Raw genomic sequence first — 25,478 nt, forward strand, 5'->3', positions numbered from 1 at the left:
GTGAAGAAAATGTACAGTGAAAACTACAAACTGCTGAAAGAAATTAGAGTCAAATAAATAGAAGAGCATTCCATATTCAAGGATTAGAAGACTTAATATTGTTAAGATGTCAATACTACTCAGCAGCTTGAAGCAGGATTTCAGTTCCTGGCCAGAGACTGAGGCTGGTCAACAGCAGTGAGAGCACTGAATCCTAGCCACTAGACCAGTGGCCAGTGACGAGGCCCTGGCCCGTCAGCTGTGTCGAAATGAATTTCCACATAGAGACGGAAAGTAGTGAAGCAAGTAAAGGCTTTATTAGGAGGAAAAAGAGTACAGTATGTGTGGATAGACACATGGGAGGGCTCAGAGAGAGAGAGAGAGAGAGTCTCACCCTCGTGGTAGTTGGAATCACTTTTATGGGGCATTTCTTCCAGGCTTCCTTTGGCCACTCATCTTGCTTTGCCTGGTTCTGAGTCCATATATGGTTTATCTCGGGGTCCTCTCACGTGTGCGTGAGCATCTCCTAGCCAAGATGGATTCTAGTGAAGAGGCTTATGGGTAGTTGATTGACATCACTTACTATGGGGTGGCTCCCCCTTCTTTTGACCTCCAAGGAGGCTTTCTGCACATGTGTAGTTGGGGAGGTCTCCTTTACTTCAAGAATGAGGAATATGTGGTCTTTTATATCTTTTCTGGGTGGGGCCCAGCCTTCTCCATCCTGCTTTTATGGAGTTTCTGCTATTATGGAGTTTCTGTCCACAGGGGAGAAACTGTTCAGCCTGGGGCCCATCTGTTTCCTGCCTCATAGAGATTCAATGCAATTGCTATCAAAATCCCAACAATACTTCTTGCAGAAACAGAAAAATCCATCCTAGTATTCAAATGGAATCTCCAGGTACCTCAACTAGCAAAACAATCTCAAAAAAGAACAAAGTTGGAGGTCTCACACTTCCTGATTTCAAAACTTATTATATGGACTTATATATACTACCAAATGTAAAATAGATAGCTAGTGGGAAGCAGCTGCATAGCACAGGGAGATCAGCTCAGTACTTTGTGACCACCTAGAGGGGTGGGATAGGGAGGGTGGGAGGGAGATGCAAGAGGGAGGAGATATGGGGATATAGGTATATGTATAGCTGATTCACTTTGTTATAAAGCAGGAACTAACACACCATTGTAAAGAAATTATACTCCAATAAAGAGGTTAAAAAAAGAAAAACTTATTATAAAGCTACAGGAATCAAAACAGTGTGATCCTAGTACGAAGACAGACATATAGACCAATGGAATAGAACAGAGAGCTCAGAAATAAAACCTCGGGTGTATAATCAAATGATTTTCAACAAGGATGTCAAGACCATTCAATAGGGAAAGGACCAAATTTTTTGGAAAAACTGGATATCTACATGGAAAGAATGAAGTTGAACCCATACCTTATACCATATACAAAATTTAAATAAAAATAGATCCAAGACCTAAATATAAAAGCTGAAACTATAAATTTTTTAGAAGAAAACATAGGAGAAAAGTTTAATGACATTGAATTTGGCAATGATTTCTTGAATATGACACCAGAAGCACAGGCAACAATAAGAAAAATAGATGATTTGGACTTTATCAAAATTAAAATGTGTTGTGCATCTAAAGACACTATCAACCGATTAAAACTGTGACCCACAGGAGAAAATATTTGCAAATCACATATTTAAAAATGGATTAATATCCAGACTATATAAAGAACTTCTACAACTCAATAACGCAAACACAAACAATCCAATTAAAAAATGGGCAAAGGATACATATAAACATTTCTCTAAAGAACATGACCAATAAGCACAAATAAGCTCAATATTATTAATTATTAGGGAAATGTGTATCAAAACCACAGTGAGATACCACTTCACACCCAGTTATGATTATTATAAGAAAGAAAACAAAAAATAACAGGAGTTAGCAAGAAAGTGGAGAAATTCAAACCCTGTGCATTGCTGTTGGTGCAGCTGCTGTGGAAAACACTATGGCAGTTCCTCAAAAAATTAAACATAGAATTACCACATGATATAGGAATTCCACTTCTGGGTATATAGCCAAAAATATTGAAAGCAAGGACTCGAACGGATAATTGTACACCAATGCTTATAGCAGCCTTATTCACAATAGCCAAAAGGTGGAAACAACCCAAATATCCATCAACAGATGAACAGATAAACAAAACGTTGTATATACACACAAATGGAATATTATTCAACCTGAAATAGGAAGGAAGTTCTGACACATGCTACAACATGTATGAGCCTTGGAAACATTATGTTAAGTGAAATAAGCCAGTCATAAAAGGACCAATATTATATGATTCTACTTACATGAGGTACCTAGAGAAATGGAGAAATGATCTTACTGTGAACAGTGCAGTTGCTGTGTTTGTTACATTTCTCTGGGTGAGAGGTTTCTCCTGTCTGGTCTGCAATGTAGTTCCCATTTCTTAAATCTTTACGGCTAAGGAACTCAGTGTCCCTTGTTGGCAAACTTTCTTTAACATAATGTGTCACAAGGTCCAGGGGCAGCACCAGTTAATTAAACATCACTTAGGACAATGGTGGGCTTAGAGGAACAGTGTACACACCTATCCTGGGGAAAACCAACCCTTTTTAAAGAAAAAAAACCTCCACTTTTGAGTATAACAAATATCGATTGGATATTTTAGTCATATTTTCTGGAATCCCTCAGAATGTTATTCAGTTACGGACAGAAGGCTTCATAACAAGAGGTGTGGATTATATCAATGAGAAGTAAAACTGATTTTCCCCCCCTCAAAAAAGGGCTATTAGACATAAGATACAAGGATCAGTCACCTTCTCATTAACCTCTCAAAATGAATCTATTTCACGACAGGCTTGAAAATGTTTTCTCTCTAAAAGCTACCATGCAGTCTTAACAGTTAATTGTTATTCTTATCAAAGAATGACCCGCATTAACATTTAGCTTGAGGTCATTAGCACATTTATAAAAAAAAGGGGAGTGGAAAGAGCATTCTTTCCTCTACTGTTCTTTGTTATAGGGGTTCTATGGAGGAAAGTTGTGAGAAAAAATGAAGTCAATATTATCCAACAAAATGAAGTAAATATTATTCACCAATATTTCAGACCTGTCTAGAAATATCAAAATGCCTATACCTGTCTCAGCCTTGAACTGGCAGACTACTGACTGAATTTTAATTACATTGAAATATAAGATGGTTTGGGGTCAATACGCTTTCTTTCTTAATGTAAACAGTGTTAAACCAGTTAATAAAGACCATTGGCTGAAAATAGAGGTCACAATATAATCTCTTCTTTTCGGTACTGATATATTGAGATTCTTTGATTATCCAGTAAGATTGCATTTTCTCCTTTTGACATCAAGGTAGGCATTCTAATCCTGTGAAAAATTAACCACTTAAAAGACCCAAATGTGGGCCATGCTCAACAGATTGGTGGATATTAAAATGCTTGAGGTCTGAGGGCTTCCCTTGTGGTGCAGTGGTTAAGAATCCGCCTGCCAATGCAGGGAACACGGGTTCGATCCCTGGTCCGGGAAGATCCCACATGCCATGGAGCAACTAAGCCCATGAGCCACAACTACTGAAGCCTGCGTGCCTAGAGCCTCTGCTCTGCAACAAGAGAAGCCACCGCAATGAAGAGTGGACCCCGCTCTCCACAACTAGAGAAAGCACGTGCACAGCAATGAAGACCCAACCCTGAGAAAACCATAATTCAAAGAGTCATGTACCAAAATGTTCATTGCAGCTCTATTTACGATAGCCTGGAGATGGAAACAACCTAAGTGTCCATCATCCGATGAATGGATAAAGAAGATGTGGCACATATATACAATAGAATATTACTCAGCCATAAAAAGAAATGAAATTGAGCTATTTGTAATGAGGTGGATGGACCTAGAGTCTGTCATACAGAGTGAAGTAAGTCAGAAAGAGAAAGACAAATACCGTATGCTAACACATATATATGGAATTTAAGAAAAAAAAATGTCATGAAGAACCTAGGGGTAAGACAGGAATAAAGACACAGACCTACTAGAGAATGGACTTGAGGATATGGGGAGGGGGAAGGGTAAGCTGTGACAAAGTGAGAAAGTGGCATGGACACATATATACACTACCAAACGTAAGGTAGATAGCTAGTGGGAAGCAGCCGCATAGCACAGGGAGATCAGCTCAGTGCTTAGTGACCACCTAGAGGGGTGGGATAGGGAGGGTGGGAGGGAGGGAGACGCAAGAGGGAAGAGATATGGGAACATATGTATACGTATAACTGATTCACTTTGTTATAAAGCAGAAACTAACACACCATTGTAAACCAATTATACTCCAATAAAGATGTAAAAATAAATAATTAAAAATATATAATAAAAAAATAAAATGCTTGAGGTCTGAATGAGCATGTGTCAATATACAGATCATGGAGGTTTTAAAAACTCTTGTTTTAAAAGTTACTTATTAAAAACTTTTGTATAATATCAATAAACGACCTTTGAGCTTCCATGACTTATCTCAGTTTTGGGGAAAAAAAAAGTTGAATTTCATTTGGAAATAGAACAAAAGTAGATTGATTTCTTCGTTGGAGATCTGACACTTTGTGCTAGGATTGAGAAAGGTGACAGGTAAAGATCCTAGGTGTTCATAGCCATGACATATGCAACCAAGTGTTTTTCATCAGTTTTAAGGCATAGTGGATCTTTTTCAGAGTTGGGACAGTTCATGGCAAATCATAACTTACCAAAAATTTTAATGTGACTTGGAGATGAAAACACAATTGTTTAGTTCTATGCTAGACTTAGAGAAAAGCCTAATATGACCTATTGGTCTGAAGAATGGGAAGGACGGAACAACAGAAGTTTTCCATCTCACCTCTATAGTTAGAATTTTCAAGGCAGATTTTTTTGCAAGGAGGGAAGATGTGAAATATAGTTGAAAACTCCCAAAGTGTAAATTATTTTGAGAGAGTAAAGCATTTGACAGTGTTTAATTCATTGCCTAACACTATGATTTGTAGTATAACGAAGTTAAGGTTTTTCGGCAAAATCTTCGTTTCTGTCACCGCTGTATTTTCTTACTTGGAAAATCCAGTTGATTAAGAGTTAATTATGAAAGTATTTTTGCATAAGAATCAGAAATAAGTGTACTTTTACAAGGGCAGATTTTTCTATTAATTTTAAGGAAAAATTATGAAGAATAGAAGACCTCTGCCTTGAATAAACCTGCATAGTATTTAATCATTTCACTCTCCCTGTTTGCTCCAGTGTTTTGTAAAGGATATACTGGGTGAGACAATTTCTCGACACAGATATCTTGGATGGATATATTTGTACCAAACACAAGGTACACTGAACAATACCTGAATTTACTACATGTTTGGCATAAATTTCATGTTAAACTAGATATCTCAAAGCATTGGGCATCCAAACATTTAACATTTAGCTTTCTTCTCTTTCTCCCATATCTATTTTCTGTGCTTTTAAAGAAGAAATAGGCATTAAACTTAGGTACTAGGAAAAAAAAAATCTGTATTCTCAATGGCTTTTCTAGAATAAATAGTAACTGATAGTAACAGTAATGAAGCTTTTAGAAGTCTGGAATAGTTGTTTAATAATTATGTTAACACCTATTAAGTAGACTGCTCAAAAGAGCATGGATTTTGGAAAGACACACAGATTTGCATTTCAGCTCTTCTACTCCCATCTATGTGGATCTGGGCATGTTACTGATTCTCTCTGAACCTCTTTCCTTATCTGTAAACTTAAGATAAAATACCAGTCTCCTACAGTTGTGAAAAAAATATAAAGTATCATAACATATGTAAAGCCTTGAATACAGAGCGTGCCAGAAACTTGTTGTTTTATAAATGCCAATTGTTGTTATTTTTATTTTCAGTTATATTCACTGGACATTGTTTTGTGTAGTTGAATTTGGAAAATGGCTTATTCGGTTGGCTGATAAGACAGAAGGAAAAGAAGGTGAGGAGGGAAAAATTCCTGATTGCTACTCTTTGCTACATCCCTCCCTCCCCTGCCAGACCTAGAGCAATTAGAGGGCCTCAGATAAATGGAATCTGTGGTTATGATCCCACTAGGAACAATGCGTACATCCTTCAGAACAGAAATGGAGAAAATGGAGAACAGCGTCATGGAGTGGAACACGAAGAAATTCACAGAGTTTATGGTGGAAAACTCAGCCATGTGGATAAAATAAAGTCACAAAAAAGGGAATTATGCAGCTCTCCAGATATATTTCTTTATGTAATACATATAATGAGTCTCTATTCCCTCTCTAGTTTGTACCTAGTCTTGCTTATATTTCAAAAAAGCGGAGAGAAGAAATGATACCTAAAGCCGGCCATTGGCTACGTGTTAGTGGTTTAATCTTTGGTGGGGAGGTGCTTCAAACAGTACATTGATACAAGTCACATGGTTGTTTTTTCTGGTTCCCAAGACTACTGAGTACTACTGAAAATGATCCTCACCTGGTAGAATCCTAACGTAATACCCCGAGCAGCACTGATGATTCGGTTGCCCCTCTTGTATTCGGCCACCACAACAAACTCCAGTTGAGTTCAAAACAAATGCGATGTACTTCTCTTCACAACAGCGGTGCCCAGGCTGGGTGTCGTAGAGAACTCCATTACAACACACCTGAAATTTGAGAATCAGGTATAAAGAAATAGTTTTATTAAGAGTATTGTACCACCATATCTTATCTGATACAGTTATTATTTAATAAGGACTTGATCTGAGACCAAATGTAGCATATTTCTGATAAAAATTTAAAGGTTTAAAAAGTACATTTTCTCTGTATCATTCAAATTCTACCAACGCTATTTGATACAATGTAGCCTCTTTTAGCCTTCAACCATGCTTTGTGCTCTATTATAATACTCTATAAATATGAATTATCTTTTGAATGTCAGTGCTTCCAACGAGAAGATGATTTAGAATTGTAAATGAACAATTTCCTTCATATATATGTTTTTATCTTAATGATTGTTTAATTTAAAAACACTGCATCTGTGGAAACCTGTCTCTCATTGATCTTTCTTTTATAATACATTGCATTTTCCTTACACTAATTTATATGATCACTTATTTATGAACCCAATCTTCAGACAAGGCAATCTCAACAGTGTCCAACATTTATATATGTGTGTGCATGCGTGTGTGTGTGTGTGTGTGTGTATGTATAGAAAAGGAAATTTATATGGAAATTAGTTTTGAAAAGCCCTTTTAACAGTGTTTTCTCCAGGAGCTGTGGAAGAAATTATGTGCTTCAGCAATCAAATAATTATTTTGCATGCTCACTTGAGGTCTGAGAGACTGACACTCTGTATCTAGAACAAATGAAACACGGAACAGTGCTGAGATGTAGCCTCAGAACATATACTCGGCATAAGTTGCATTAATTAGATAGATGCTTCCTGTGGCAGACAAAATCGACCACTGTTTAAGAGGTGCTTCTCTTATACTTTTTTGCTCATTGCTACTTCCGCCTGCACCGACATTTGATTCATGCTTAATACAAGGGCAGTAAAATATGGAATCTCTAAGTCTGAAGACTAGCTTAGTACTTCATTCATTTCTCAAAAGTGACCCAAGAGCAAAGAAACTGGGCAGAAGTCTATTTCTATGTTTCCTCAGGTAGCCCTGGTAAACTAACTGCAATAAATTGGCTTCGCTGTGTCAGGTTATTGGCAATGAGGATTCACAATCAGTCTAATTCCAAGGATAAATTGCATGACTCCTTGCTTTGATGACAGATTCTATGTGACAAGTAAAATTTCAAATTATGCCCCATTTTAAAAGAGTTAAGCAAAAACTCTCCTCTTTGTGTTTATGTGGGATTTAGGAATGCTGGTCATTTTTGCTTTCAGGGTAAAGCAATACACACCTTCCTCTTGTTTTATGACAGTGACCTAAAATCTTGCCCTTTGTTGTACAATCTTAAAGAATTCATTCAAGTCCCATTCACGTATAGTGAGTTTCTGGACATCGAAGAACATCCAGGCTTTTCCTTCAGCAAGATTCCCTAGGACTTATCATCCTTTTAAATTTTCAAGCATTTATTTAGTGATGGGTCATTAGGACTGGTTACCTTCCATACTTTCAGTGTCAGTGCCATTCTCAAGCTCTTTCAGTCACATGAAACTTGTGCCTTTCTTCTAACCAACTCTGGTTTAGATCATCGATGGGTCCCCAAAGGGGACATTTTCAGGAGATTATTCCTCTTGAGAGGTCTCCCCCTGAACAGAGTATTTCTTTTTTTTTTTTTTTTTTTTTTGCGGTACGGCGGGCCTCTCACTGTTGTGGCCTCTCCCGTTGCGGAGCACAGGCTCCGGACGCGCAAGCTCAGCGGCCATGGCTCACGGGCCCAGCCGCTCCACGGCATGTGGCATCTTCCCGGACCGGGGCACGAACCCGTGTCCCCTGCATCGGCAGGCGGACTCTCAACCACTGTGCCACCAGGGAAGCCCAACAGAGTATTTCTTAATCTTCGAATTCAGTCTTCAAGTTCGTTGTCTCCGAAAACAATTTTAATAACTTGAGCTGGTAAGTGTGTAGCTAATATTCAGATAGGCAGCCTGTTCCTTGCTCTCTGTTTTCCAAAAGTAATTCTGTAATCTAGTGATTCTCAAAGTGTGGTCCCTGGACCAGATGTAGAGGCATCACCTAGCAACATGTTAGAAATGCAAATTTTCCTGCTCCACCCCAGACTTCTTCTGAGGGTGGGACCTGCTGTGTGTGTTTTAACAAGCCCTCCAGGTGTGATACTCACTGGGGTTTGACACCCATGGCTGTAATCACACGGGGAAGCTTGTATAACTATTACAGATGCTCCTGTAGTGATTTAGCCAAAAGACTCTTGGACTCACAATAAATCTATTTTCTACCTCTCTCCAGCCTCTCACCCAGGAAATATATATTCATAGTTAACCCCAAACAAAATTCACAAACAACCTTTTCTTCTTGAGATTTTAATTGACTTCATCTTTTGCTGACAATACCCGTGTGTGTCCTTAATCCTTAAAGTAAAAATGACTTTGTTTAATGCATCAAAGTTTTTTTTTTTTTTTCTCCTGGAGAATTTTAATGGGAAAATTTATTCTAGCAATTTTTTTCCTCTCAGAAATCCTAAATTTCATTTCATTTTATGAAAGTGTGCTCGTCAGATGGCACACATTTAATGCCTTAAAATGACATAAAACTTAGGCATAATAACAATTCTGGAGCCTAAGTGTCAAAAAAAAAGTACAGTTAGTAACTACTAGCTTTATGACATTTCTTAGATGATAGCAACTGCTTGCCAGTGTCAGCCATAATAATTGTTTTTAAATATTATTTTCATTTTTCTGGAGGGATAATCTTTTTTTTTTTTTCTTTTTCATGTGGGATCTTCCCGGACCGCGGCACGAACCCGTGTCCCCTGCTTCGGCAGGCGGACTCTCAACCACTGCGCCACCAGGGAAGCCCCATAATAATTTGTATTTTGATCCATATTGCTTCAACAACTCACTTTCATAATTACTATGTCCTTTTGCAGTAGCTTTAGTCATTACATGTGTGATGTTGTTGACAAATAGGAACATTATTTCATTATGTGCAATCCTATCTTCAAACTAAGGATTTTCTGCATCATTTATCAATAAAAACCATTTACAAACCCCTCTGTCTGGCTGTATTATTGATCTGATTCTTAAACTGCAACTAATATGAGCACTAACCTGCAAATGGCCATAATTTAAAAATATTTCAGTCAAACCATGAAAGGTCCCAATCACAGTTACTCATCAGTGTCATGTAAACAAACTCCCCCTTGTAGCTGAATGGATTTGTTGTAAAGAAAATTCAAGTCACTCAATCAAACAAATTCGGGAGGTTCCTTATCATTTCAATAAACTCATTTTCCTGTGAAGGTGATGAAAAATGAGAAGGCTAAAATGCTCATCAGGAAGATAGGATTTGTATAAGCATCCTTCCTTTTCCATGGGGTCTTCTTGATAGGTGGAAACCCTGATCATGATAAATCATGGTTTAAGAAGCAAGTGATTTCCTCAGACACGAATGTAAAATGTTAAAAGTATCCTCTCACTCTTCTGGACGTCACTTGATAGCAATATCATTTATCATAGACATAGCGGATAATCTTTAAAAAATTAAGTCATAATTTTAATTTATTGTGTTATGTTTATGTGTCATGTGTTATTTATTGTGTTATTGTGTTTAATTAATTGTGTTGAATAATTTCTTTTTTCCCCAGCTTTCTTGAAGTATACTTGAGAAATAAAATTATATATGTTAAAAAAAAAAAAAAAAAGCAAGTGATTTCACTTGGAGTGTTTAGTGAGAAAAACATATGTCACTGACTAGTTTGAAAAGATATACCTTAGCCTCAGGGGAGTAGCACCTGGGTCCACAGATAGTTTCAGGTTTTTGACACTTCACTGCTCTGCAGAGTTCATGACTGTGGTCCTTCACTGACTTCTGGGTTTTAAGGCATGAACGCCATGTTTTCCGTAAGAGATCATAACCCAGAATGATGCCATTTGGCTTCCCTGGAGACATCCAATCAATCTGAAGGGATCTGCAATGGACAGAATAATCAGTATTTCTGAAAAGGCAACATTTAACATTGCTGTTATCAGTCTCATCTGCCTTCCAGTTTGGTCTATTTCATCAACAACTTCCTAATTAAAAAGCTGGAGCAAAAGAATACATATACTAATATATATTCTGATATATGCTACTACCATAGACTATGTTTTGAGAATCAATCAAAACCATTTAAGCTTTTGGGAGAATAACACATGACATGAGTCCGGTGGTCCCCCACTTTAAATTTCAGAGGCAAAAAGCAAGTGTCATTGTTTGTGGCTAGTCAGAAAATCAACAGAAAGTTTTGGTTGATAAGTAAAAACAAGACACAAATAATTTGACTTAGTAAATAGGTTGGAAATTAGAATATGTGTCAGACCTAATCCCTACTTATAATCCCCTTCTCCTTTGCCTTCCTTCCCTCAGCTAGGACTAGCCACGTGACCCATAGCTGGTCAAAGAGATGCAACCAGAAGATGGTGGGATTCTAATAAAGGTCCCTAGGAAATTTTAGCTTCCTTGATGTGGCTGTCGCCTTTTCCCCTTTTCTTTCTTTCTGCTAAACATGATGTCTGGAACTTTGGCAATCACCTCATTCTTCTTGCAACCATTTGGGAAAGACCGTAAGAATCACAAAGACGCCTCTGCGGTATTTGTTATAACTGAGCCAATGCCAACAACAATCTACCTCTAGAGCTACTTACTTGAGCTTCTACTGTTGGTTGTTTTGTTACTTATAGCCAAAGTACATGACCAAATTGATAAAATCTTTTTATCAGTTATCAATTGATAAAATTTATCAATGAATTTATTTATTGATACATAACATTTATCAATTGAAAAAATTGATAAGCTCCCTCCAAATATACTTTATCTTAATTTTTTGACTCATAGAAACAGATTTAATTCTGCAATAGTTCTTTATATACCATGATCAAATATGTTTTGTGGTCAGAAATAGAGGAAGTAGAGATTCCCATAACAAACTCCTTTATATTACTATGTTCTTGAAGATGTTTGATTTTTAAAAATTGAGCCACGGTTTTTTCTAAACATATAAATATACTGTTTTGGGTGGTTTGGTATACAATGAAGGCATAACATGGCACCAAAACTTTACTGCATTTTCAAAGGTCTATTAATATTTCATCTGCTGTACTGAGTGAGATCATAACATAAAGCTGTTCACAGAAGAGTGAATCCTGAATAAAATGATCTACTCTCAGGTTAATGTGCAGAACTTTAATTCTGCACTTAGGTCTACTTGTCAGAATGACACAGTCCAGATGACATACCTGTACTATCTTTAGTATTTTTTTAAGAAGTCTATAAGAAGAAAGTAGTTAAAGTTTTAATAAAGCCCCAGAGATTTGGACATGACATATTTTTGCAATTCAGCACAGCAAGGAAAGTCTGTTATTTGCAAAACACTAGGTAAATGTAAAATAATTATTTTTCTTCTTATTATTTTCAAATAAGAGGATGGAACTCTGATACTCAAGATTACTTTTATTCTTTGAATTCTAGAATTTTCAACCATAACAACCATTCACAAATAGTTAGAGGTTAGCTTTATATATAAAACCTTCCAGTAAATACTCTGGAGAAGAGTAAGCACATATGAATTTAGTCCCTATACTTTAAGATCTTAAAATAAAATTATCACAATAACTTATGTTGACCATCTTTCTGCCACTGTGTAAAATAATATTTTTGCTACACCTTTTATTTTCAGGAGAAGTATGTCTTTACAGGCCAAATTTTACTGGACCCTATGAGAATTCTAAGTGACATCACATGTTAGGAATTCAATTAGGCCCAAACATTTACATTAAAAAGCCGCAGTCAAGATAAATCTTGACATTTTAATAGACTGCTAAAAAAGAAAATTATTTCCTTTTCTTGGAGGTACAAACATAACACGTTCACTAATAAGACTCTATCGATAAGAAATTAATGTCACCTATGAGAGAACTGTTTCACAGGTGACTTGTATAGTCACCATTATTATTCTAAGGTCTTTATCCAACTCTCAAAATTAATTCCACGCTTTGCAGATACCTCTTTTGTATTCATTGCATAATCAACTACAGGAAAGACTACATTTAAGTGACATTCAAAGGTCGGACTTATCCACAAAAGCTGGCAAACTAGTAAAGTCTAGAAAACACCATGTAGAACCATGCCATTGTAACTTCTCTGTGTTGCACAGAATAACTGTGAAGTGAGACCACCTATATTTTTAATAATAGCAAGAACAGTTTTGACGCTGAGGATCTGAGTCAGGTACACTAATGTACGTGATCAAAGAAGAACAGGGTGTTTAACACCTGTCCACCTCTCATTAGAACCCACGGGAGTAACACTGAAAAATCTTTTGGCTGTTGATTTAAAATGAAAGACATCTCTGAGAAATGCACACCGTTATTAACTGGATTAATGGTTTCATTGTTTTGATGTTTAAGAGTGAAATAGAAGGAACATTCTTAAACCATAGGAATTAATGTGAAATATTGGGGAAACAAACTGAAGGGTTTCTTTTTGTTTGTTTAATACATCAGTAAAGGTAGGCTCATGCAGAAACATGATCATGAATCCTCAAATAGATCTCCTTTTTGGGGGGTAGATTTGTTCATAAAGTGACAGTTAGAGTTCACTTAGCTTCCAGAGCACTAAGGAATAAAATTTAAGCTACCTTAATAGAGCTTCTAATAAAGGCCACAATGTTTACACACATTTTAGCACGATTCACTGGGTGTTTAGAAAGTCTAGTCAGAGCTATGGACTATTTCTTTTTAAGTCTGTCATATTGTTAGTAGATTTACTATTCTACTTCTGTTACTACTATATACCCCTGTGGCCACCGTCACCACGATAATCATCACGTTCGGCTCAAGAAGTACAAAATAACGTTGAAGAAAGAAATAATTACGGGAAAATCATCTCTTTATCACTTACCTTTACTGGTAAATATTAAAATGATACAGTTCAGAAAAAACTTCTATGGAGAGTTATGGTTCCCTTGGTGCTCTACATTTTATTCTAATATTTTATCACAATTTTGTCAAAATGTTCTTGTGTGGGCCAAAGGAAAAAATCTTCACATTACTTTAAGACATCCATCTAAATTGTTATAAATAGCTGTACATTCCCTGATCATGTTTACGGAGGCCTTTTAAAAATCCCTATTCAGGGCTTCCCTGGTGGCGCAGTGGTTGAGAGTCCGCCTGCCGATGCAGGGGACACGGGTTCGTGCCCCGGTCCGGGAGGATCCCACATGCCGCGGAGCGGCTAGGCCCGTGAGCCATGGCTGCTGAGCCTGCGCATCCAGAGCCTGTGCTCCGCAACGGGAGAGCCCACAACAGTGAGAGGCCCGCGTACCACAAAAACAAACAAAAAAAATTCCTATTCAGCTTGGTCATTTTTGTCAGTCATTTATATAACATTCAAGTTCTTCAATACTATTCCAGATTGTGATTATCAAAAATGATCAGGACGCTTTTAATATAAGACTAAATAAATGTAATATGATAACAATATTAATTCTCTGCTCTCAAATCAAATAATTGAATGTTTAATTATCCACTAGAATATTTAGCATAACTTGGAGTCTGTAAAATATCAAAAGGTAAAAACTCTGTGTCCTTGAGTATGAGGAGATGTGAAACATGCATACCTGAAGCATGTCAAATATTATACAGCAGCGTAAAATCAAGTGTTTAAGTGTGTAGTTGAGGCTACAGGTATTACAGAAACACATAAACAAAGATCACTGTGTCTAGACGAACAACGAAGGTTTCATGGGAGAAGCGGATGTGGACTTGAATTGGAATAAGAGGATGGGAAGAATTCTGAGAAGGAAGATTCATATAAGCAAAAATAAGAGGGAGAAGCAGCCTAGCCATATGGAGAAGAGTAATGGGGCCAACTTGACGAGCGAATGATTTACATCCAGCAATGATGGAAGGTCAGTTTGAACGTTATGAAGTCCCTCAAATACTATGTTGAGGAATTTGATGGTGAAATAGGGTGACTGTGCAGTGGTATCGCTAGCAGAATATAAAGTCCTTTTAGAAGTAATACCCTGGCAGATTAGAATAGAAGAGACTAGGGGTAGGGAGAAATATCAGTGAGCTTCTGCAGCAACTTAAGTATGAAAGGCGGTTTAATGGGGTTTTCTCTTATTTAGGAACTTAAACTATAGCCCCAAACTGAGGATGCCCGATGATGAATTCCTCCGTTAAGTATCTTGCTTCTAAAAGGGAACAAACAGCAAGATTCTGCTGCAATGAACATTGCGGTGCATGCATCCTTTCGAATTATGGTTTTCTCCGGATATGGAGTGGGATTGCTGGGTCGTACGGTAATTCTATTTTTAGTTTTTTAAGGAACCTCCATACTGTTCTCCACAGTGGCTGTACCAATGTACATTCCCACCAACAGTGTAGGAAGGTTCCCTTTTCTTCACGCCCTCTCCAGCATTTATTGTTTGTAGATTTTTTGATGATGGCCATTCTGACTGGTATCAAGAGAAAAACAAATATCGTATAATACCGTTTATGTGAGGAATCTGGAAAAATGATACAGATGAACTTCTTGGCAAAGCAGAAATAGAGTCACAGATGTAGAGAACAAACTTATGGTTACCAAGGTGGGGAAGAGGGGGGACGAATTGGGAGATTGGGATTGACATATATACACTACTATGTATAAAATCGATAACTAATGAGAACCTACTGTTTAGCACAGGGAACTCTACTCAGTGCTCTGTGGTGTCCTAAATGGGAAGGAAATCTAAAAAAGAGTGGATATATGTATACATATAACTGATTCACTTTGCTGTACAGTAGAAACTAATACAACATTGTAAAGCAACTATACTCCAATAAAAGTTTTTTAAAAATTTAAAAAATAAAAAATAACCCCCCCCCCCAAATAAAAAGATTCTGCTGAGTTCTGAGGATAAAGCTGCCTTTTAACATTGACCCATCCCCCAAACCAACCCCAAATAAACAGAACTCTAGGAGAGTTTTTGAATTTTAATGAATATTTATTAAGTACCTCCTATATGTAAAGCATTGTTCTATACTTACAAATAAACAAGACAAAGTTCCTTCTTTCATAAAACTTACATTTTGCTGGGGGAAGGTGGGACAGTAAACAAACACATAAGTGTACAATATGTTACACTGGTTGTCTGAGAAGGCCTGGCTCTTCTGTGCAGAAATCCGAAAGAGGGGATGAAGCAAGTGAACAGGAGTTTCTAGGCGGAGGGAACGGGAGGTATAGGGGTTTTGAGACATCCGTGCACATGGCTTGTTGAAGGACAATCAAAGAATCTGGTAGGACAGAGCTGGACTGAGCAAGAGAATGATGGAAAATGAATCAGGGGGGTGTCGGGAGTGTGGGTTTGGGGACTGCAGATCCTGGAGGGTTTTATAGAACATGGAAATAACTTTGGATTCATTTTTGAGTGCACTGGAAAACCACTGTAGATTTTTGAGCCATGGAGTGAAAGAGGAATGATTTACTTAGTGAAGAGTGACATTAAAATCCACCCCCAGTCCACCCCTAAACATTCTCAAGGCTGAGGAAGGAATTCCAAATACATCACTCAGAGAAACTGGAAGCACTTGCTTCTCCTGGTTGGTACTTCCTGAGATGCAGAAATATCTAAGCCCAATTTGCAGCTGTCCCTGGAGGGAAGTATAGAAAGGAGTTTGGGGCAGCTTGACATGGGGGTTGGCAGCCTATATGACCACAAGAAAAGGTGCTTGCTTCTCAGTTAGAGAATTCTAATGGCCAGATATTGTCTGGAGCCGCTCTAATGATAGGGTAAGACAAGATTGCCACACCGTCCATCTTTAGCATGGTGCACATGAGTGCATTTCCTACGAGCCAGTGGATGTCTTGCAAGATGGCTAGGCTTGAGCTCCCTTGAGGTTACACTGACCATGATGGTGGGTTTTTGGGGGAGGGGGCTCTAGCAAGAAGAGTGTTTGGTGTGTCCTGCTCTGTTGGCACCATAGATCAGTTGCAGAAGGCAACACTCATGTGAGAGAACTTGGCTTTGGGGAGATCCTCATGGGTTCTCTCAAGGAAAACACAATCGTTCAAAAAAGTGCCACCTTCCACAGAGAGGGCTTGGATGGCTATCCAGTGACGGAAGTAAAATAGTAACATTGGGAAGAGGCACATTTGAATGAAAGGGAATAGGCAAGAAAGAGCAAGGAGGGAGAAAGGGCAAACTGGGATCAGGTCTGAGCCTGTGAAATGGTGGCATATTTGGACTACATGTGAGCTTAATATTTTGCTGGAGATGGAATGGACTTTTTTTTTTTTTTTTTTTAAATTTTTGCTAGACTCTTTCTGGCCACACTGTGCAGCATGCAGGATCTTAGTTCCCTGACCAGGGATCGAACCTATGATGCCCCCTCCAGTGGAAGCATGGAGTCCTAACCACAGGACCACCAGGGAATTCCCAGAATGGACTTTTTAATACTTGATCATGAATCTTAATGACTAAAATGAGACTCATAACTAAAAAATAATGTGAAGGCCATAAGGTATTCCTGAAAGGTTTTTCAAGAGTTGGGGAAAAAAGTAAAGCCTTTCCTCCTTGTATCTCACTGAATTAAGACAAGTACATCAACATAAATGATAAAGCATGAGCTAGGGTTGCGGTGGTGGAAATGGAGAAGAGGAACAGCTATGAGAAGATGCTCCAAAAGAAAATAGACTAAAATTGATATTGAGTGAAATCAGGGGATTAAAAAAAATCAAAGCTAGATGTCTGCGATCATATGCAAGGCGGTGGTGCCTTTGCAGAAATGGATGTTGGAAAAATTGGGTTAGATGAGAATTAAGGCTTGAGGTTATGGAAGTGATGGGTGCCTATCATTATAGAAAATCAACAGGCAATTGAATATATGGGACTGGAGTTTAGGGAGAAAACTGGGACAGAGATCTTGAGACATCAGTATGATGAAAACTGTGAGAATATTTGAACTATTTGAGTAGCAGAGAGAGTCTTTCTGTTGAGGACACCCACAATTAATGAATGGAATTAGAATGAAACCGATAAAAGAAACCAATGTGTGATCAGGGAGCCAGGGATAAAGCGGCAGTTACAGGCCAAAGTGAATTGGGAGGAAAAACTGGATTTTGTCGAGATGCATACAAGGGCCTCTCAAAAGCTTAGTGATTGAGCCGCTTCTGTGGGAAATGAAAGAAGTCGAGAAGTTAAAAGGAGTTTGGGAAAGAGAGGGAAGTGAGAAAATGGAAATAGGGGGGCAGAGTCTTAAGAATAAGCTCAATATTCTGTAAGGTCTCCTAATCAAGCACTGAGTTTGATGATCAGAATTCACTGGCCATCAGAACTGCTATTTCCTGAAAGCCATTATGATTATCAGACTATTGACTGGGTGTGCATATCAGTTCTAAATACACTCTAAATGATCTCTTTTGAGAGGTCTTCCCATATCCTTCAAAGACTCAAGTAGACAATTCCAGTCCAAATGAAAAGCTGTCTCAAGTTAACCGTACTGGCAAGAAGGGGAGTTGAGAATACGGACGAAGAAGTGATCTGACCTTCTACATCTGCAGCCCGGTATACTCCCCATTTAAAAAAAAAAACATGGCTCAAAAAAGTCGTTTTCAACTGTAAAATTATTACTTCAGTATTCAAGCTGTCAGTCACTGAAAAAAAATCAGAGGGGGAAAATAACGATAGAAGAGATTTCCTGATATCCAATGCCATAGTATAAAAATATAGAGGCCTCAAAGTTTCACCCAAATTTGGTGAGGCAAAAAGGGGAAAGTTCTTTTTCCACAAGCTATGACCTGTCATGCCATCCTCAACCGCCAGCTATGTACTTTGAAAAGCTAGGGGGGCTTTCTAAATGAAGATAGTGGTTTAACCTTCATTTAGAGACACAGACCCCGTGCTGCTACCATAAGGAAGCTGGTGTGTAAAAATATCATTTATATCATTCAGGAGCTTGAGGCAAACATTTAAACAATTATTTGTGAATGCTACAAAGACATTATGCCTCAGCCTTCTCATCAACAATACAGCCCCAAACTGATTTGGAACTGTAAAAACTGCCATGGATCCCATTAAAGGGAATGAGAGACATGATCTGTGTTCTCTCTTTCTGCTCTCCCTTGAGCTTCATGCCTGGAAATCATGCACCTTGGAATAGCAGTCCAGTCATGTAATAAAGACTCTTCCTTGTTTATGTTCTGTTCTTAGCTTATCCATTTATGGAGAATAAATAAGTGAACTTATTGGAGTGAACTTTACAGTACCCAGTAAAGCTGTCAGCTGCAGTGGTTGTCATATTTCAATCAAAGCCAGAGCCAGCTAGCTATCTTCAGCCAGTGCAGTCTCTACATTCTCGAGGACCAGAATTAATGAATTAGCTATTGATTAAATTCTACTCTAGCAAATCCACCAAGGCAAATAAATGAACTACCCAGGGCACGTGTAGGCCACGGCCAGACATGTCTGGGTTATCGATCAGTCGTTAGCATTCTGTGGGGACATAGAAGAAGCTGATGATAATATGACAAGTATGGAAAATGTGATGCAGAAACAGAGCTTGTTTCTGGAGGAGTAGCTTATAAAACTAGAAGGTTTCATCTGATCTTTCTAAATAACTTTGTGTGCTATGGCATCTTTGGTTTATATATCATGGGAAAAACATGTGTAAGTGCTTGTACTGAAGATGTTGTAGTCAAAAGCAAGGTATAAGTTAAGGCCAAAGACGAAAATGACATGCTCCATGCTTATAATCAAACAGGCTGGCAGGCTATTGGTATATGTCACGAAAATATATAAAAGTTAAAATTTGCTGATGACTGCTTTTTACCAAAAATAAACAAAGATTCTAAGAAATATGTGTCTTATTAGAACCCAAAATATTCTAAATGCTATAGAAGCAAACCCTGTCTACTGACATTTATCTGGAAGGATTTCACATTTGATTTTGCATGTTGCTAATATAAAAGAGATATACACTGTATACAGTGTATACACAAGTATATATACTGTATACAGTGTATACACAAGTATATATACTGTATACAGTGTATACACAAGTATATATACTGTATACACTGTATACAGTGTATACACAAGTATACACTGCCAGAAGTATAATGAAATTACACAAACAATAACATGCACACAGGAGGCTAACAGCTTTGGTGTTGGTGTAATTTTGATTAATGGCTTGGTGCCTATATCTGCTCATTAGGGTCTTGCCTTTGGAAAATGTTGCCGTGCTACGATAGATCAATTTAAGAAAGGAAAGATTGTACATGCCAATATTTGGTTGTGAATGATTTCCATCAGTTTTTTTGCTAGATCTTTGACCAAAAAGAAAAAAAAAAAAAGGAAATAAAGTTGCCAAAGGCATTGGAATAAAGAAAAATATGGAGGGGTTCGTACTTTCTGTGCTGGTCAACATGGAGAAAGCCAGTTATAGCCTCTCTCTCCCACTGATTACTGCTAAAAAGTCTGCTCTAGTTACAAAAAGCAATCACTCAGGGACTCTGAAAAGTTAACAGTAGAGGCAGATCGGGAGGGGAGCCAAAACTTAAAGAGCAAACATTACAGGATGCGTTTACCATCATTTCCCCCCTTTGTTTGTCTCCCATCTTTAACCCAACAGCAGCCCCAGTGTGGAACCGAGCACTGGGCAAGCAAAATCCATGAGAGGAACCCAATCTTTCTGGCCAGAGTACAAGAAGGCCTTGCAAGCCAAAGGGTATGATGGGTATTCCTGTTTCATTTTATTTCCTCTTTTTCCTCTCTTTTTTCCTGCTCTGAGGATGATTCCAGCCAAGGAGCTGCATGGTGGCAGTCCTGGCCAAATGAGAATCTAAAATCCTGAGAAAAAACAAGCTGTCTGACCAGAGGAATCGGGGAAAGCACCCCTGTGGTCCAAAATCTCGTTTATTTTTTCCTCTATTTTCTCTCTAATCTCACTGTCCCCCAAACAACCCCATTTATGTAAACTGTGAGGTATATTGGGAAGCTAAAATTACAAGAGAAACCATGTCTTTCTAGCCAAAGATTTGGGAAAGGGAGTCCAAGTGATGTGAAAAACATGGGGGAAATCTCAGAGAAGAGAAAGCTAGGCAGTCTACTAATTCTATACATGAACCAATACAAGTTCTAACTCAACTCCAAGCTGCACATGCATGGTTGCCTCACAGGCAAAGGAAATCTGAGCACTGTAGCAAAGACTTTGAGATCTGAACCATTACATAATCCCCCAACTAAATACCAGATTAGCCACTGAGAGGTGCATGCATGGGGCAGATATAAAGCAGCACAGCAAAGCTTTTGAAAGATGAACTGATATTACAGCCATTGACCACATAAGCCAAGACAGAATTTTCAGTCTGAAGCTAACCAGTTGATTGCCTGTTGAAACAAAAACTCCAACCTTCTTCAGAGGATTTTAACAGGACTCAGATCACAACCTGATATTTAAAATGTTCAGGACACAATCCGAAATCACTCAAAATTACACTAATCCAAAGAAAGCTGGAGTGGCTGTATTAGTATTAGACACAATATACATGATGACAAGAAAATTATCAGGAAGAAAAAGGAATATTACACAATGACAAAAGGATCAATTTACCAAGGCACAACAATCTGAAATATATATATGCACCTCATAATAAAGCAACAAAATACACGGGGCAAAAACTGATAGTTCTAAAAAAGAAATAGATAAGCCCACAGTTATATTTGGAGATTTCAACATGCCTCTCACAATAAGTGATAGAACAACCAGGCAGGAAATCACTAAGTGTATAGATGACCTGAACATCACTATCACTCAACTCGACCTAACTGACATTTATAAAATGCTCTAACAACAGCAGAACACACATTCTCCTCAAGTGCACATAGAATATTCACCATGACAGATCATATTTTAGGCCATAAAATAAATCTTAACTAATGTGAAAGAACTGAAATTATAAAACCATGTTTCAGATCATAACAGAACGGTACTAGAAATTCACATTCACAACTTATCTGAAAAACCTCAAAATATTTGGGAATTAAGCAAACCACTTCTAAAATAATTCATGAGTCAAAGCAGAAGTATTAAGAAAATTAAAAAGTATTTTGAACTAAATGAAAGAAAATGCAACATTTCAAACTTTCTGAGATTCACCTGAAGCAGGGCTTAGAGGAAAGCTCATAACTTTACATGGTTCTAGTCAAAAAGAAGAAAGATCTCAAATCAATAATGTAGCTTTCCTCTCTAAGAAACTGGAAAAGAAGAGTAAGACAAATCCAAAGGAAGAAGAAGAAAAAAATCAATAAAGAGCAGAAATCAATGAAATGGAAAACATAAAACAATAGAGAAAAAGCAATAAAACCAAAAGATGGTTCTTTGAAAAGATCCACAAAATTGATAAAACTCTAGACTGATTGACTATGAAAGAGAGAAGACACTTATTACTGTTATCAGAAATGAAAGAATGCAAATAAATCCAGACTCTACAAACATTACAACTTTCTGCCCATAAATTTGATAAATTTGGTGAAATTAACCAATTCTTTGCAAACACAAGATTACAGATCTCACTCAAGAAGAAATAGATACCTTGAGTCATCCTACACTGTTAAGGAAATTAAATTCTGAGTAAAATACCTTTCAACAAGGAAAACTAGGCAAAGGTGAGATTCACTGGTGAATTCTACCACATTTAAGAAATAAATACCTTTTCGCACAATCTCTTCCAGAAAATAGCAGAGGAGGGAATATTTTCCAACTTATTTTATGGGGCCAGAATTACCATGTTACCAAAACCAGGCAAAGACATTACAAGAAATAAAAACAGTTCAATATATTTTATGAGGATAGTCATAAACGTCCTCAATAAGATAACAGCAAATTGCATGTATAGAAAGGAAAATACATCACAACCAAGTGGGGTTTATCCAGATAATACAGACTGGTTAATTACTTGAAAATCAATCTATATAATTAACCATATTAACAAATTATATGCAAAAAAGGCATTTAACAAAATTCAATATCCATTTATGATAAAAACTCTCAGCAACTAGAAATAAAAGAGAAGACTTCAACCCGATAAAAGGTATCTCTAAAAAATTCATAGGTAACATCACATGTAATGGTAAAAGAATAGGAACAAGTCAAGGGTGTCCACCTTACTGAATGAGCCAAGGCAATAAGGCAGGAAAAAGAAGTAAAAGACACACAAATTGCAAAGGAAGAAATAAATTGTTTATTTTTGCAGAGGATCTATGCAGACCCAGGGAATCTACAAAAAAGCTCCTAAAAGATCCTAAAACTCATAATGAGTTTAGCAAGGTTGCTGCATACAAGGTCATTATACAAAAATTAATTGTTTCCACACTCTAGCGATAAACAATTGGATTTCAATGTTTTTAAAGAACCATTAAGAGTGGTACTCCCCAAAATAAATAGTAGGTATAAATCTTATGAAATATGTGTAGGATCTGAACACTGAATTCTACAAAACACTGATGAAATAAATGAAAGAGGATGCAAATAAACGAGCAATATGCTGTATTTATGAATTGGAAGATGTGGTATTGTTAAGATGTCACTTCTCCCTGTATTGAACTATAGATTAAATGCAGTCGTAATCAAAATGACAGAAGGACTTTATAGATATTGACAAACTGATTCTAAAATTTATATGGAAAAGCAAAGTAATGAGAAAGGTCAGAAAATTTTTTAAAAAGCCTAAAGTTGAAGAACTCATAATACATGATTTTACAACTTACTGTAAAGCTACAGTAATTAAGATTGTATGATACTGGTAAATGAATATGCACATTGATAAACTGAACAGAATAGAGAGTTCAAAAATGACCTATAAAATGTGTTAAATTGATTTTGACAAAGGTCTAAAAGCAGTCCAAAGGAGAAGATATAGTCTTTCCAACAAATTGTGTTGGAAAAATTGGATATCCCTACGCAAAGATGTTAACCTTGACCCACCTCTCAGTTTATAGAAAAATTAACATAAAATGAATCATAGACATAAATTCAAAATGTAAACATATGAAACTTCTAGTAGAAAAAATAAGAGGAAATCTTTGTGACTTGACTCAGGTAAGGATTTCTTAGATACAACACCAAATGCACAGTCCATGAATGAAAAAAGTGATAAACTGAACTTTATCGAAATTTAAAACTTTGCTCTAAATAAAAACAATTAAGAGAATGAAGAGACAAGCCATAAATGAGAGGAAAATATTTGCAAATTATATAACTGACAAAAAATTCAAATCCAAAATATACTTCAAAAATATGAACTCAACAATAAGAAAGCAACAAATCCAAGTAAAAAATTAATAAGATATTTGAAAACGAACTTCATCAAAGGAGAAAACAAATGCCAAAAAAGCATTTGCAAAGATGATCAATATCATTAATCATCATGGAAATAAATGTAAATTAAAACCATAATGACACACCACTAAACATCTATTAAAAGAGCTAGAGAGAGAGAGAAAGAGAGAGAGGGAAAAAATTCTTGCAGAATATCAAGTTCTAGCAAAGATGAGAAGCAACTGGAATTCTCATACAATGCTAGTAGGAATGCAAGATGTTACAGTCACTTTGGAAATTGGTTTGGCAGTTTCTTTTTTTTAAATTAATTTTTTTGGGAATATAATTGCTTTACAATGTTGTGTTAGTTTCTACTGTACAGCAAAGTGAATCAGCTATAAGTATACCTATATCCCCTCTTTTTTGGATTTCCTTCCCGTTTAGGTCACCACTGAGCACTGAGTAGAGCTCACTGTGCTATACAGTAGGGTCTCATTAGTTATCTATTTTATACGTAGGATCAATAGTGTATATATGTCAATCCCAACCTCCCAATTCATCCCATTCCCCACCTTTCCTGGCAGTTTCTTATAAAGTAAGTAAAATGTAAACTTATGCTATGATTCCGCAATCCAACTCTTAGTTATTTACCCATGTGAAATGAGAATCTACATTCACGTTACGTACATAATGTTTATATCAACTTTATTCATACTCACCAAGAACTGGAAACTACCCAAATGGTACACAAGCTGCGGTATATTCATACAATGGAATACTATTCAGTGACAAAAATTAACAAACTATTAATATATGCAATAACATGGATGAATCTTAAATGCATTATGTGGAGTGAAAGGAGCCAGGCTTAAATGGCTACATACTGTATAATTCCACTTATATGACAACATGGAACAGGAAAAATTATAGAGAACAGAACAGAGCAGTGTTTGCTCAGTTTGGAGGAGGGTGGAGGAGGAAGGAAGTGGCTATAAAGGGGCCAGTGTGAAGAAATATTCTGACATAATGAAACAGTGTTATATCTTAACTGTAATGGTGTTCATATGTTTGACAAGTTCATATGTACTTGTCAAAACTCATAAAACTGTGAAGCAACAAAGAGTGTATTTTACTATATGTAAATTAAAAACCAAAATAAAAAAATTAAGAGAATAATTAAAAAGTAAACAAATTTAGCAAGCCCAGAATCTTTTTGGAAGTTTAATTCATTGTTAAAATTAGGCAGTTCTCTTCACACCCTTGTCAGTTTTTACAGAATCTATATTTTTTTCTCTTCACCTGTCTTAAATTGCCTCTCTGCTAATCCAAAACAATATCAGTTGATATCTGACTGAGTATGGAATTGATAAGACGAAAAGGTTCTTTTTTTAATTCAGAATTTTAAGGCATGGTTTCATTGTTTTCTTAGCAATGAATGTTACTGTTTATAGTCTGATAATGCTATTCAAATTCCCAATGCAGTATGTACAC

The 25,478-nt window shown here is 36.9% G+C and overlaps 1 protein-coding gene across 1 annotated transcript in view; it reads right to left on the reverse strand.

Annotated features, from left to right (window-relative positions):
* The window catches only part of USH2A (usherin), a 788,115-nt gene that overhangs the window by 221,318 nt on the left and 541,319 nt on the right, over nucleotides 1-25,478 (reverse strand). The window contains exons 47-48 of the mRNA XM_029229459.1: nucleotides 10,414-10,612; nucleotides 6,504-6,672 (exon numbers count right to left, since the gene is read on the reverse strand). Coding sequence (XP_029085292.1) covers nucleotides 6,504-6,672; nucleotides 10,414-10,612 — 368 coding nt within the window. The remainder of the gene's footprint in view (nucleotides 1-6,503; nucleotides 6,673-10,413; nucleotides 10,613-25,478) is intronic.

This window comes from Monodon monoceros, unplaced genomic scaffold (genome assembly GCF_005190385.1).
Source record: "Monodon monoceros isolate NGI ecotype Baffin Bay Population unplaced genomic scaffold, NGI_Narwhal_1 Super_Scaffold_18, whole genome shotgun sequence".
NCBI lineage: Eukaryota > Metazoa > Chordata > Mammalia > Artiodactyla > Monodontidae > Monodon > Monodon monoceros.